Here is a 16,662-nt window from a genome sequence, read left to right as displayed (position 1 = left end):
TACCTGCAGAGGCAACTTGTTCTAGTAGTCAACAACTCGCTGGCAAAAAGAAATCTTGGAATCTAGTCTACACATCATCCCCTGTAATTTTAATTCATGGCCTCTCCTGGAATTCTTTATAACAGTAAAAATTTGCCTGCATTAATTTTACTACCCACTCTCAGAACCTTATAAACCTCAATCAGGTTGTCTCTAAGGTGCTGGTTACCAAGCTCTGTAGCCCACATAATCAAAGTCATTTCTCTTATGTTCACCCATTTGCCAATCTCACCATGCGAGTTGCCCTTAAAATATAACAATCTGTTTGTAACATCATCAATTGTTGCTCTCGGAAAACACACCCTGGGTCTGGTCCACCTATCTTTATTACATGTCACCCGTTTCTCCTGACAATAGTCTCCCAATAAAACTAAATCTCCTTCAGCCAGAACAGTATGCACTTGAGTTCGGTACACTCCTTACATTGGGTGCAAAAGAGGAAGGAAAAAAAAAAAAAAGAATCGTCAGTTGAGCTTGGTTGTCTACTAGACTGACCTTACAGTATGTGCCACAGGCTATAAAACCTATAACACTGATGAACTCATGGCTCACACCGGAAATGCCTGCAGGCATTTCCATCTGAGTCAAATGTCCTTGGACTTTGTAGTGTTAGTGGATCTAATAACAACCATTATTTAGGTAATATTTGAACTTAGGAAAGATTATAAAATTTAAATTTACAATATATTACATAATTTAAATTAGTGAATTTGTCCATCCTCAGTTCAAAATTGATAAAGGCTCCAATTTTCAGTAAATGTGTATTTCCAAGGAAACAAATGCATGTGGAGTTGGAGTGCGAATGGATGGTTTGATGCATCTATTATAAGTAAAATAGAATAAAGTAGCAGAATGGTAGATGCCAATTCAGATGAGTAGTGCCCAAAGGCAAATCTATATAAAATGCATATGCCAAAAAATACCTGAATAACAGGAAGTGAATTGATGAGAAATTAATCATTGCACAAATGTAAGAAACCTAAATTTTTAGTGCTGAACTATGAATGGATAATAGTTAGTTGCCAAGCATTGTTGTTTTTATTTACTTATTTTTTCTCCTTAGAAATTTAGAACTGCATATTGCTTGGTTGCTCATTTAGAATAAGTACATTTATTCATTGCTCAATACAAGGTTGCTAAGTGAAGTTAGCTGTTGATAGAACCAAACAGTCCTGAAACCTATCACAACAGTGTCTTGGTTTTTGATGAATAATGGATTCAACTTTAATCTTCTCTGTATTCAACCAGAATTCCACCAATTTGTTGACTTGCCGTTCCAGGCCCACCAATGGGTTCCTCTGGATCACCTTATAAGTGTTATCATCTTGCAGAAGGTCCAATGCCTTCTTATTATAATCCTCTGTATTTAGGACCACCATTGATCTCCCTTTGTCTGCTGGTAAAACAACTATTCCTTCATCTCTTCTCAATTCTTCTAGGGCTCTCTTTTGGCTAAGGCTGAGATTCAGGGGTGCCTTCCTCACCTGACTCAACACTGCGGCAGACTTCACCCGGATTTCACATTAGCTAAAGGCTCAGGAAACTTATTGATGGCCCGTTCAATACCCATTGCTATCTCCGCAATGGGAGGTTTAGAAGGTACCAGCGTGAACTTGGGGCCTGGACTAAGGACTGCCTCCTGTTCTTTTGTGAGCTGTCTACTCAAATTATATATAAAATGAGTGCTCCTATCATATCGTTGTACCACATTTTCACTCACCAACCTATTGAACTTCTGAACTTCGTGATTTGTCTTTGCCTATATGATTCTGCTACCCTAGAAACTTTATCCGAGATTTTGTTTGCCACGTACTCGAACCATTTCCGCTTCCGGTTCTGCCCATGTGCCGATAGAACCACGTGGAGAAGTACCATGTGTGGACGTACCATGAGCCTGCTATATAAAGAGATGTTGCAAAAGTCTTATTACTGTTGAAGAAGGGAGCTAACGCTCTCGAAAGTTTTAGGTTTTTTTTAGCACTATTGAACTTCATGATTTGTCTTTGCCTATATGATTCTGCTACCCTAGAAACTTTATCCGAGTCTAACCTTCTGATAAGAACCAGGTGTCTGGAAGAAACATTACTACCAATATTACCTAAATACACGTCAATTTGCCGTCTAGTAAATCTGAGATCTTCATGCAGCTTACGAACCCAAACATTCATAATCTTCTTTTGAAAACCTTCAAAAGATATAGCAGAGGAGTGTCTGAACGTAGGGAGCCGTTCGTCCCAGTAGCCACCTCATACATCCCCTACTATCCAGGCCTTATTGAGCATCTGGCGAGAATTTTATGGAGTTATAAGACACGCTGTGTGCTGCTTCCTGGGCGGAGGCTGTGCACAGCAGTGTCCCAGATTAAAGACCGTATACCGAAAGATCTCAGTAGTAGAGTTGTTTACAAAATAGAATGCCCAGATTGTGGGGAGTGTTATGTGGGCGAAACAAAACGACAGCTCAGGGATTGTCAGGGGGAACATTTAAATGCTATAAGAACCGCTGACTATAATAAGTCTGCTGTGGCCGAACATTTTTGGGAGAAGCAGCATCAAATCTCCCCGGAGGACGCTATTATTATGGATCGTGCACATGGATACTGGGAGCGTAAATGGCTCGAGGGTTTACAGATTGGCTCATCCAGTAAGAATACTATGAATAGAGACAGAGGTATGCGTATTCATCCTATTTTCAAAGCAATTATATTAAGGTCGGATGAACGATTTTTTTAGCATTAGCATTAGCATTAGTAGAGGCATTTGATGCAAGAAAGCAAGCTTATGCAGCATCAGCCAAAAAAAAAAAAAAAAAAAAAAAAAACCACTTCCACTTCACCCCTCTGTTATTTTGTTTGCCACATGCCCGAACCATTTCCGGTTCTGCCCATGTGCCAATAGAACCACATGGAGAAGCACCACGTGTGGACGTACCGTGAGCCTGCTATATAAAGAGATGTTGCAAGAAGTCTTATTACTGTTGAAGAAGGGAGCTGATGCTCTCGAAAGCTTCAGGTTTTTTTAGCACTTTTAACTTTTATATTTTAGCATATTTTATAGTAAATGATTTTATTTTATTTTAGCTTTAAGCATTCCGTAATATACAACCATCAGTTTATTGTAAATAATTTGGATTTTTTTTTTTTTTTTTTTTTTGATATTATTTGTATAAACTTCAGTTACAGTAAATTTTATTTAATGGTCGGCGTATGAGTTTATTTATTCCTAGAATAAATAAACTCAAACTGAATTCTCCCGATCTCAGAGGCCTCTTTCAGGATAATGTCAAGAGCAAATGCTTGTGTTTCACCGAACTTTTCCATTGAATTTGTCCATAAATAGGGGACATAAGCCAGAACGTCACCAGTGGATCGACACTGATGGAATCTATATTGGCGATTGCTGATCAAATAGAAAGTTTCTAGATAGTTTAAGAGTTGGCTGTTAATTGATATCTCCATTACTTTAGAAAGAATAGAAGTAATTGCAATGGGATGATAATTGGATGGGAGGGATTTGTCACCCTTTTTAGGAACTGGCTGGATATGAGCAAATTTCCAAGCAGAAGGAAAATCATATTAGGAATAAGAAAGTGAAAAAAGGTGGCAAAGAACAGGAGTAAGTTCAGGAACGCAGGTTTTGAGCACAAGTGAAGAAATACCATCAGAATCTGGAGCTTTCTTAGCATCAAGATTCGTCAAAATCCTTCTGACATCCTTTTGACGGAAGACCACAGGAGGCATTGAATGGAGCATGGTGGGAGGTGTTTTACCAAGATAATTGATACAGGAGCTGGAAGAAAATAGGATGCTAGCAGGTCAGCTTTATCCTTGGCTGAAGAGACAATAGAACCATTTGGTTTTGAGAGAGATCGGCAAAAGTTGCAGCCAATAGTTTTGATGAGAGACCAAAATGCTAGGCTTATATTAGGGCCAGAAGCAAGTTTTCTACTCTTAGACTGTTCAAAATCTAGTTTGGACTGATTAATAACTGCTTTACAATTGTGCGAGCTTTGGTGTAGGTAGAAAATGAAATTGAAGAGTTGGAAACAAGTCAATTATGATATGCAACATTCTTCTCGTGAACAGCCTTAGCGCATTTATTGGAAAACCAAGGTTTAGATAAAGGACAAGTGGAAAGTGGGATTAAGGATTCCATTCCAACAAGATTAATTTCACTGACACGATCTGAGCAAATGTTGACATCAGAAGTTTTTAAACAATAATCCGACCAAGGAAAAGAAATCTCGCTGGTCATCCCATTTTGCATTCTTGTAATGCCAAACAACACAACGTTGTGAATAGCCATGAGATTGAATAGCCATGAGATAAAGGCTCCATTGGAGAAGAGACAATCACCAAGTTGTGATCTGAGGTGCCTAAAGGATCACTCACTTCGACCATGTACTTAGAAGGTTTATTTGAGAGAAAAGGATCACGCATGTTGGCTGTATGGTTAGAATTATTCAGTATTCTGGTAGATAAACGAACAATCTGTGCAAGGGTGTAGTAGTGGTGATAGTGGCATGTGATGCAAGAAAGCAAGTGTATGAGCTTACGCAGCATCAGCCTGGGAAGGAGCAGCAGTGCGTAGATCACGCTTCTTGATTAGACCGGGATTCGAGCCCATCACCACCAAATACGGAAGCTGCAGAAAGATCAGGGAATGACCACCGCATATCCCGTAGCAATATGGCCTTAGTTGCTAATGCTCCTGAAAATCAAATAACAAAACAACAAACAAACATCAGCATCAGCCAAAAAAAAAAAAATCACACCATTCCCTTCAAATACCTGTCCAGTTCCTCCTTAAATTTATTTAACTTATCAACTTCCACAACAACAGATGGAAGTTTGTTCCAGCAATTAACAACCCGCTGGCTAAAGGCAATTTTCCGCACATCTATTCTACATCAGTCTTTTCTTAATTTGAATTTATGTCCCCTTAGGTTCTTAATATGAACAAGTGGAAGGATCCCATCAGAATTCAGCATGCTCAAATCATTCAAGGCCTTATACACCCCATTCAGATCACCGCGCAGGTGCCTAGTCTCCAGCCACTGCATTTTGCAGAACTTAAGCCTCTCTTGGTAAGAGGATCCCTTCATTCCCCTCACCAATCTTGTTGCCTTTCTCTGTACACACTCAAGCAAACCTACATCCTTCCTAAAATGAGGCCTCCAGACCTGTATGCAGTACTCAAGCCGTGGCCTGACCATTGCCTTATACAGAGGGACAATCATCTCTACCCTACTAGCAAAATTCCTATATTTCATTAACAAAACCCCATGACCTGCCCTGGCAGCCTGTCTGCATTGCTCAGAAATCTTCATATCTGACTGCACAATTACTCCCACGTCTTTTTCATTTTCTACCACCTTTAAGTGTAGTACCACACAGATGGTACGTTTCCCTGGGGTTACTTCTACCCATATGCAGTACTTTGCATTTGTCAAGGTTAAATTTCGGTTGCCACTTCTTAGCCCATCTGCCCAAATTATCTAGATCCTATTGCAGTAACACACTGCCATTACTGTCATTAACAAACCTGCCAACCTTTGTATCATCTGCAAAATTTGACACTAAGCCTGGTATACCTTCATCAATATCATTGATAAATATACAAAACAACAGAGGACCCAACACCAAACTCTGTGGGACTCCGCTAATAACATTACTCCATGAAGAGCAGCACACATTAATTACCACCCTCTGTCTTCTCCCTCTCAACCATCTTTTTATCCATTGTAGCAACTTACCCTTAATACCATTCTGCTCCAATTTGTACAATAGTCTTGTATGCCCAACAGTGTCAAAAGCTTTCCTGAAATCCAAGTATATGATATCAAAATTATTTTTTGCATCCAGTTCCTTTGTGACCACATCATAATATCCTATCAAATTTGTCAGACGAGACTTTCCCTTAACAAACCCATGCTGTGTCTGACTTATTGCTGCAGTCTTGTCTAGATGATCCTGCAATGCATCTTTAACCAGTGACGCCATTATTTTACCCAAAACAGAAGTTAAACTAACTGGTCTGTAATTACTCGTGTCGCCCTTCGATCCCACCCTTTGTGAATTGGGGATACATTTGCACATCTCCAGTCCGTGGGGGACCTCCCCTGAGTCCAAGGATGCTCTCATACAAAGGGTACTAGGAAAGTTTTGCAATATGACGCAACAATGAATCACAGGAAGCTGCTTGTTGCTGCATGTTGAGACATGTTCATACGTGCATAGTAGCCGCCGCGCCAAGTCGATGGGCTCAGTTATTCATTAGTAGTGAGAGTGTAAAGTGCTTGCGATGGCATCGTGGTCACGAAATGAGATAAGGACAGTTTTGCGGTATAATTTCGTGCGTGGTTTAACCATAGACCAGTGCTTAGAAGAAATGACTCTTGCACTAGATGATGATTGTCCACATCGTACAACGATATTCAGGTGCTATAGAGAATTCCAAAGGGGAAATTTCACTCTGGAGGATTCTGAGAGGCCGGGAAGGCCACGAACGTCAGTTACGGAGGAAAACGTTACTGCTGTGAGGAAAATGCTTGACGAAAACAGGCGAGTGACCTACCAACAGATAGAGGATACTTTGGACCTAAATGCACCAGCAATTCGTTCGATTCTGCAAGATCATTTGCACGTGAAGAAACTTTGTTCTCTCTGGGTGCCGCATCAACTGACTGAAGAGCAGATGACACGACGTGTGACTTGGTGCCGGGAGATGTTAAAAAAGTTTGATAAGGGACAATCTCGGTATGTGAACAACATCGTGATAGGTGACGAGACTTGGCTGTACTATTACGATCTGCCGACCAAGGCTCAAAACAAAGTTTGGGTCTTTGATGATGACGACACACCCGTAATTGTCAGAAAATCCCGATCTGTAAAGAAGAAAATGACAGCTGTATTTTTCAAATCGAGTGGAATTGTGGAACGTGTCGTTTTGGACACGCAGAAGACAGTCACAGCTAAGTGGTATACAGAACAATGCCTGCCTAAAGTCATTGGATCTATGAAGAACCTGTGGCCAAAGTCAAGAATGGACACCTGGTACCTCCATCACGAAAATGCTGCAGCTCACCGCGCCAAAGCCTGCACCGAATATTTGACCACGACAGGACTGAAACTTCTCGAGCACCCTCCCTACAGTTCAGACCTTGCTCCCTGCGACTTTGCACTGTTACCGCATGTGAAAATGAAGCTAAAAGGGAGGCGGTTTTCCAGTGATGAGGACCTTCTACGGGCTTGGGACAACGAGTGTGCTTTACTCCCTAGTGAAACTTGGCAGAACTGGTTTAAAGATTGGTTTCGGAGGATGGAGAGGTGTATTGAATGTAGAGGAAATTGCTTTGAAAAAATGAAATAAACAAAGCTGTATTGCAAAACTTTCCTAGTACCCTTTGTAATTATGGCTAAGGGTTTGCTTAGTTGTTTGCCACTCCTTTAATATAACTGGATAGATCCCATCCACCCCAGGTGCCTTTCTTATGTTTAACTTCAACAATTTCTCCTCCACTTTGTTCTCAGTTATTGCAAAATCATTAAGCACCCTGTTACAATTTGATAACGTTCTGCCATTTTCAAACCTTAATAACTCGTCATGTGTGAATGAAGATGCAAAATACTCATTCAGTTTGTTCTATCTGAGCAGGATCATCAACAGTCGAACCATCGATATCAAGTGGACCAATCAGATTCATCCTCTTCCTTCTAGAGTTTACATAAGTAAAGAAATCCTTGCTGTTTTTCTTGGCATCTTTTGCCAAAGATTTCTCGTAATCTGCCTTCGCCTGCCTAACCTCCTTTGTGACCTGATTACTGACTAGGTTATATCTGCCATAGGCTTCTGAGTCGCTTGATAATTTATATGCATGCCATGCATTTTTTTCCCTATGTCACAAGTCTCATTAGTTCATTTGATAACGATTTAGGCCTAAACCTTGAACAATATTTCTTAATGGGTATGAAACGTTTTAGTAGCATCCATGATTAATTCCTTGAATGCTTCCCACTTAGAATCCCACTGTACAGAATTTAAAAACTGTCTGAGACCACTGTACTCACCTTTACGGAAGCAAAAACCCTTTCCTTTACCCTTGACGGTAATTATATCTTTAAGTAAATCCCACATCAGTACACTGTGATCACTGCCACCTAGTAGTTCCTTTATCTGCAAATTCTTTTTGACCTTGCAAATTTATTTGCAAGGTCATTAGTAATTAGTCATTAGTAAAAGAAGTGCATCCAGTTGATATAGATGAACAGTGCACTGTTGAATCAGTTTGGTTTGACATAAGCACTGCGAAAGCAAAAATAAGACTAGGAGTGTGTTATAGGCCTAATGACTTGAATGAGTACAATGAACAATTGTACAGAGAAATAGAGTGGGCTAGTAAATCGGAATGTCTTGTAATGGGGGATTTTAACTTCCCAGATATTGACTGGAAATTGTGGGTTGGGCACTCACACACACTAGTCAGACTTTTGTGGATTTATTGGATGATTGTTTTCTGCAGCAGCATGTTCGAGAGGCAACCAGAGAAAGTAATACTCTTGATCTGGTTATCAGCAGTGATCATTCATGTATTAAGAATTTGCAGATAAAAGAACCACTAGGTGGCAGTGCTCACAGTGTACTGACGTGGGATTTACTTAAAGATTTAATAACATCAGGGGTAAAGGAAAGGGTTTTTGCTTCCGTAAAGGCGAGTACAGTGGTCTCTGACAGTTTTTAAATTCTGTACAGTGGGATCAACTGACGATGTTACCAACAGTAAATTCTAAACGGGAAGAATTCAAGTAATTAATCGTGGAAGCTACTAAAAGTTTCATACCTATTAAGAAATATTGTTCAAGGTTTAGGCCTAAATGGTTGTCAAATGAACTAATGAGACTCGTAACAGAGAAGAAAAATGCATGGGATGCATATAAATTATCAAGCGACTCAGAAGCCTATGGCAGATTACGAGAAATCCTTGGCAAAAGATGCTAAGAAAAACAGCAAGGATTTCTTTACTTATATAAACTCTAAAAGGAAGGGGATGAATCTGATTGGTCCACTTGACATTGATGGTTCGACTGTTTGTGATCCTGCTCAGATAGCAAACAAACTGAATGAGTATTTTGCATCTACATTCACACGTGAGGAATTATTAAGGTTTGAAAATGGCAGAAGGTTATCAAATTGTAGCAAGATACTTAATGATTTTGTAATAACTGAGAGCAAAGTGGAAGAGAAATTGTTGAATTTAAACGTAAGAAAAGGACCTGGAGTGGATGGGATCTATCCAGTTATATTAAAGGAGGCGGCAAAGCAACTAAGCAAACCCTTAGCCATAATTATGAGAGCATCCTTGGACTCGGGGGAGGTTCCCACGGACTGGAGATGTGCATATGTATCCCCAATTCACAAAGGGGGATCGAAGGGTGACACGAGTAATTACAGACCAGTTAGTTTAACTTCTGTTCCGGGTAAAATAATGGAGTCGCTGGTTAAAGATGCATTGCAGGATCGTCTAGACAAGACTGCAGCAATAATTCAGACACAGCATGGGTTTGTTAAGGGAAAGTCTTGTCTGACAAATTTTATAGGATATTATGATGTGGTTACAAAGGGACTGGATGCAAAAAATAATTTTGATATCATATATTTGGATTTCAGGAAAGCTTTTGACACTGTTGCGCATGAAAGACTATTGTACAAATCGGAGCAGAATGGTATTAAGGGTAAGTTGCTACAATGGATAAAAGGATGGTTAAGTGGGAGAAGACAGAGGGTGGTAATCAATGTGTGCTGCTCTTCGTAGACTATTGTTATTAGTGGTGTCCCACAGGGTTCGGTGTTAGGTCCACTGTTGTTTTGTATATTTATCAATGATATTGATGAAGGTATATCAGGCTTAATGTCGAAGTTTTCAGATAATACAAAGGTTGGCAGGGCTGTTAATGACAGTAATGGCAGTGTGCTACTGCAACAGGATCTAGATAATTTGGGCAGATGGGCTAAGAAGTGGCAACTGAAGTTTAACCTTGACAAATGCAAAGTACTGCATATGGGTAGAAGTAACCCCAGAGAAACGTACCAACTGTGTGGTACTAAACTTAAGGTGGTAGAAAATGAAAAAGACCTGGGAGTAATTGTGCAGGCAGATATGAAGTTTTCTGACAATGCAGACAGGCTGCCAAGGCAGGTCATGGGGTTTTGTCAATGATATATAGGAATTTTGCTAGCAGGGAAAAGGAGGTGATTATCCCTCTGTATAATGCAATGGTCAGGCCACGCCTTGAGTACTGCGTGCTCAAGGCATGGGTACTCCAGAGCAGTACTTAAGTACTTGAGTACTACTCTGGAAGCCTCATTTTAGGAAGGATGTAGATTTACTTGAGCATGTACAGAGAAGGGCAACAAGATTGGTGAAGGGATCCTCTTACCAAGAGAGGCTTAAGTTCTGAAAATTGCAATGGCTGGAGAATAGGCACCTGCGCAGTGATCTGATTGAGGTATATAAGGCCTTGAATGGGTTGAGCACGCTGAATTCTGATGGGATCCTTCCACTTGTTCAGATTACGAACCTAAGGGGGCATAAATTCAAATTAAGAAAAGACATGTAGAATAGATGTGCGGAAATTTGCCTTTAGCCAGCGGGTGGTTAATTGCTGGAACAAACTTCCATCTGTCGTTGTGGAAGTTGATAGGTTGAATAAATTTAAGGAGGAACTGGACAGGCATTTGCAGAGAATGGTGTGATTTTTTTTTTTTTTTTTTTTTTTTTGTTGGCTGATGCTGCATAAGCTCATACATTTGCTTTTTTGCATCACATGCGACTACTACTATTACTACTAATTGCAAAAGCCTCAGCATCTCAACCAGCTGGGCCAGTGTGACTAGAAAACAGAAGCAAGCTGAAGTTGTGGACATTAAAATCACCAAGGAAAAGTACCTCACTGTTAGGAAAGTTGCAAAGAGAAGAAGTCAAAGAGCTCCAAGTGCTTAGTGGAGTTGGGAGAATGGTAGAGACAACAGATGAATTTGACAGAATGAGGCAGAGAGATTTCAAGCCAAAGAAGATCAAAAAGAGGAGATTCCAAATTACCAAGTCTCTGACAGGGAATATTGGAATGAACTTATGCACAAGTACCATCTTTGTGGTGAAAGGAATCATAAAGCGAATAATTTGTGCAAGTGAGATGAGCAGTAGTTGAATCAACCGATAACCGAGATTATTTCAGAAAAAGTACATGGGGTTTGGCAGACTGTAAGTAGAAATGGACATTTGTTGAGATTAGAATTTAGACCGTGTATTTTTGTAAAATGAACTAGGAAGTGTTTGGGAGGTTTAGATCTTTTTCCAGATAAGATTACTCGCTCTATTAGTTTGACAATTCAAGGTGTATTCAATAGTAAGAAAGGGTGGGGGGGACATGTTGTATGAAGTAATGAAATTTTTGGATATGGCATACACATGGTAAGAATATACCCAGATCCTCGACATAATGCGGCATTGACAGTGTGCCCCGCGTACACACTACTCGGACTCCCTCCAGTCGCTAACTGGCAGAGTAGAGGTAGCAAGATTATACACTAGCTAGTCTGAAAGCTCTTATAGAGTTACCAATAGATTCGGTCCTGTGTGTTAACTAGTGGGTGGCCTGTGAACACCATTTTAGAGCTGTACCCTTGGCTTGTAAGGAAGTTTGGAACTCGTCATGATGATCATCATAACTTCAAAAGACATCAATCATACTGCATGATGAAAGATTTGGGGAAGGATTGACCGGAACTTAGCTCTGAAGACTAAACATGGGTTCCACCACTTCAAGCCTCCAATATGCAAAGTGGTGGTATTGCACCGGTTGGTGAGAGCCATCTACCACCTAGTATTGCCTGGCAACTCAGAGGGGCAGCATTTCTCTGTATGGTGTGGGTGGTCATCTCCAGTGTGTGTGTGCATGGGGGTTATACCCAAGATTACTAACAGTCCCACCATCATGAAGGTGCAAGCAGAGGATTTGGCTGTCACAGACCATTCGGACTTCGCTGAAATTGGGTTCACTTGACTTGAGTGTCACCCGAATATCAGTTCCATCAGCATTTTAGACTCCCAGGTAGTAAGCACAACTTGTCTGGCATATCTGAGAGAATATCTGCCACAGCTTCAAGGACCACCTGCTTTTGCAAAACAATTCTTAATCATTGTTCCCATCACATCATCTTGACTCCATAACTCTGATATGCACATCCATAAATCTATAACAGAATCTAAGGTTGGTTGGTTTCTATTCCCAATATAATTTTTTTCAGTGTGCCCCTTCGGTAGTGTATTTTAAAATTCTTGATAATGCCTTGGTACATTGGCTGCAGTTTTGATGAGGTAATCAGACAAAAGAAAACAAGCTTCACACTTGTTTCAAAATTACCGAGTGAAGGTGGGCAGGGGAGTTGTCAACAATCGACGTGATGAGTGTAGGAAGAGGCCGTGCTAATAGGCTGTTCCTGACCTTCTTGGGGAAAACTGATAGGGAATGAACAGAATGAGAGATAACTATAACAGCTTATGAAGACCAATAAGATGATTACAGTGGTTGAACTGACCGTATTGTACTAGTGCAAAATGCAACAGTCAAGTGCATTTAGCATCAGGACTGTTCAGTGTGCTCTCCATTTGGATTGAGTTATTAGAGCAGACATCTGACTCAAAATTTCCTGCTGACCTCACATTACAGGCACCTACATCTCACCTGGTGTTGTGAATACTTGGAAGAAGGTGTGGAATAAAATGATTTTCCTTTAATACCATACTGATAAAGGTGTGCGTGCATGCATGCAGGCGGCATTAATATTTTGTTCCCCTTGGTGTTTTATTGCCACCTGGTTGAATGGGTAGATGGATTCATGATGTATGTCAAACTATTTTGACAGTGACACACTAAGTATGTGCCAAAAATAACTGGACAACTTACCCCCCCCCCCCTTTTTTTTTTGGACCAAAAATACAAGAACAAGAGAGACAAACTTAACTAAGGCACATGAGATTGAACTACACCATTTATTAAATTTCAAAGAGAAGGAAAATGTCCATTTCTCACTAGCCACTGAGTGTGAAGTATGTGAAGAAATGAATATAACTTCTTAATATATTAATCAATAATTGTATTTTAATTAATCAATGTTATCAGTATATGCAGTGAAAAGAAGTCAAAGTAACGACAATGCTGATATTGTACCAAAATTCAGCAACACCATAAGTCGTTATAGCACTCACTTTGGAAAGCTCTGCCCTAGTTCCTTTATTATGCAAGGTGTGGCAGTAAAGTTCCCAGTTTGGTCATTGACTGTGAAACCACATCCATGCATTTTGAAATGCCTGTTTAATTAACAGTGTTTTACTGTACTGGGTTGTTATTTAACCAACTATTGCCTTTGTGTTACCTGCACAAGTTTTGCTACCCTCCATTTGCTTCTCACATCAGTGGTGATCCTGTTTCCAAGCACAATGTCCAACATCGGCTGGATGTTATTTGGTTATTAGACCAGTCATGATTCACTCTAGTTACAGTTTTTATGTGAAAAACCCCAGCAAAGCTACAGTTTCTAAGATACTCATTCTGGTGCATCTGGCACTGACTACCATTCCACATTCAAAGTCACTTAAATCTTCTGTCTTGCCCATTTTCAATGTATTGCAGAATATAGCATCCCTCCTTTTCTGCCCAGAGTAACACTTCATTTCATGAAAAGGCTAAGTTTACCTAATTAAGTGACCACTGTTGTGTGTGATAAGGGTTTGAAGCAATTTCCAGCTATCCTTTGACATCCAAATGTTACTTCACTGGTATCAAGGGACTCCGTGTGCACTACAAAAAGTCGTCACACCATTACACCACAACAGTCAGTTCTACTATTACCTGCATTTTAGCAATGTGAATTTGCTCGAACGCAAATGATATTATAGGGAACAATGCAAATATAACACAATTTTCACGTTGGCTCATGCACAATTTCATCTGCGAGTAACACGGGGAATGCAAAACCTAGCACCAATCTGAACATAGCAACCTGTGCAGCAATACATACAAGTTTTCAAATCTTAAAAAATGTATGAGAGCTATATTTCCCATTTACTATAGTTGTAACAGTCAGAGACACTTGTTGTCATTCACTGTATTCTCAAGATAACAGGCGATATTGTAGGCTGAGTCACGTTTTAAGGAGGTCACTACCATAAAACAAAAACGATTTGCAGTTCCTGATTTATTGGGCGTTCCTGTCAGTGCAATCTAATTATAAACTGATAGCAAACTCGATCTTATTGCATTTGCGATAATCCTGATAGCTGGAAATCTGTGGGTTATTATGTTATTATGGTGTGAAATGTGTTTTTCGTTCCTATTTTTTTAAGCTTCATACTTTTTACTTCATATGTCACTTGTGCAATTTGTGTGTGCCATGTTTGCTGTTATTGATTACTTATCTTTTTTTACTGTTTTAAATTTTACAATCAAAAAAAAAAAGTCAGTGAACAGAAATATAAATTAGTATGTAAATATTATAGTGTTATGTTTATTTATTTATTAGAAATTTAAGATCTTTAAGCCTGTGTTAGCAATTTTATTGAGTTTTCTGACTTTTTTACAACACTGAACATTTTTTTGAGTGCCTTGTTGTTTTTAATGTGTGAAATACCATAATGCGGATATTTTTAGGAACACATGTACCGTTATAGCAGGACTGACTGTACTAACATGCTTTGTTAACACCCTGGCATCTTGAAGCTTTCACCCTCCATTGGCCTCCCACATTGAACATACATGGAATGAGGTAAAATGGGCTATCAGGCGCATAGCGCCTTCCTTTTCCAGTGTGGGATAATAATGGGATACTATGCAGATAGCATAGTGATCCATATCTCCAGATGTGTTCAAGGACCTTCTAGTATTTATGTAGTGATGTGCTTGAGCTATTCTGTAAGTCAATCAAGCCCAACTCAATATTAGTTGTATGGCTCCATTTCAGTGTCCTTTCCATGTGTATTTATATATACTTCTTACTGTTATTCACATTCCTGAAATAAAGGTGGAATTAAATATTCTGTAATAAAATTGGATGTCATACCACAGATTGAGGATCAGTGCTTTAATTGAACCATTAGAATGCTAAAATTAGGCTTTTTAGTTATGACATCTTAATGCATATAACATGAGTAGCCTTTATTTCTAAATTCAGCAGTTAACAATATCACATTATAAGCAGTAATGCAAAGAGTTTTCAAAGACACCCATTTGGTTTATTGTGTTTACAGACTTAAATCCCAGTGACTGCTGATGGCCCTTCCAAAATGTTGGCATATAAATGAAGTATACAAACTCAAAATAAATTTTTTTCTTGTTTTTAATAGTTTTCATTTTTTCTTTATAGGTGTAAAAAATGGGGAGTCCCGATAGAAAAAATATATAACCGCACACAACGAGATAAATTCCGGTGGGCCATAGAAATGGCTGGACCAGATTTCAAGTTCTGATGTAGATCAGTCAGCCTTCAAGCAAACCAAAGGCTTGAGGCTGACACTCTTATTGGTGAGAAAATAAAAGTGTCTTTTACCTGCCTTCAAATTTGTGTGGAGCATCAATTTTTAGCAACTAGAGGAAAGTCCGAAATAGTGCTGTAGTTGTCTTTCCTCTCATCTGATGAAGTGCAGGAGTTCATTCCACTTAAGTGTTCATCATCCTGCACTGTGCCTGTCATTTCATCTCAGATGTGCTGCATTTTTTCAGAAACATCTGCTGTGGCTACTGCCGTTTCCTTTCACCTGACAATTTCTAAATACCACCCTTTAATATATGCTTTAATGTAGAATGGCAGGCATGGGATTTTACGTGATTATTTATGTCTTGTAAATCAAAAGTTGGTTTTTCTTTATGTGTTGAACAGGATGAAAGTACATTTAATGCATAGAATTTATTACAAAAATTGTATGTACACGTGAAAAGTGGTCATGGACCTAGAAGACACTGTGGACACCTGTCATTTGGCAGTACGTGAGACTGGGTCTCATCTGTTAAATTATTAGCTAAGGTGAAGTATTAGATGATAATACATAAATATGATATGATTTGAAAAATGTATTTCTCTAGAAATGTATAGGTTGTATAGTTTTTTAATATTTGTGGATAAATCTGGTTATAGGAACGTAATAGGAAGCCATTCATTGTAATAACTGATTCTGTATAGGAAAGAGTGAATTATTGAAACAAAAAAAAATTAATGAACTTGAATTATGGTCTTCCAACTTTTTATTGACATGTTGCTATAGTGGAAAGAAAGAAAATGAACTTCTTTCAGATATATATATAAAAAAAAAAAAAGAAAAAGAAAGAAAAAAACACAGAAATTAGGAATGGTTAATTTATTTTATTTTAGAAATTAACACTGCATGGCAGTTGTGCATTGCAAAAAAAAAACTTCTTCCCATTAATTTTAAAGCAAAATGGGTGCATGTAAATTATTTCATTAACTGTTTTTAGGAGATATCACAGTTTGTTTTAGATGTGTATTGGTATCTTTATACCCACTCTAAAGGATATGTACCACATATATTTATATATAATACCTACACATACAT

The 16,662-nt window shown here is 39.0% G+C and overlaps 1 protein-coding gene across 2 annotated transcripts in view; it reads left to right on the top strand.

Annotated features, from left to right (window-relative positions):
• The window catches only part of LOC150080877 (DNA topoisomerase I, mitochondrial-like), a 551,188-nt gene extending 534,828 nt beyond the window's left edge, over window positions 1–16,360 (top strand). For both annotated transcript variants that reach the window (XM_090381550.1, XM_090381549.1), the window contains one exon: window positions 15,459–16,360. In XM_090381550.1, coding sequence (XP_090237676.1) covers window positions 15,459–15,561 — 103 coding nt within the window. In that variant the 3' untranslated portion in view covers window positions 15,562–16,360. The remainder of the gene's footprint in view (window positions 1–15,458) is intronic.
• The last annotated feature ends 302 nt before the right edge of the window (window positions 16,361–16,662 follow it).

This window comes from Mastigoproctus giganteus, chromosome 9 (genome assembly GCF_048544385.1).
Source record: "Mastigoproctus giganteus isolate SK-2022 chromosome 9, ASM4854438v1, whole genome shotgun sequence".
NCBI classification, from domain to species: domain Eukaryota; kingdom Metazoa; phylum Arthropoda; class Arachnida; order Uropygi; family Thelyphonidae; genus Mastigoproctus; species Mastigoproctus giganteus.
This window is presented reverse-complemented; position numbering and strand designations above follow the sequence as displayed.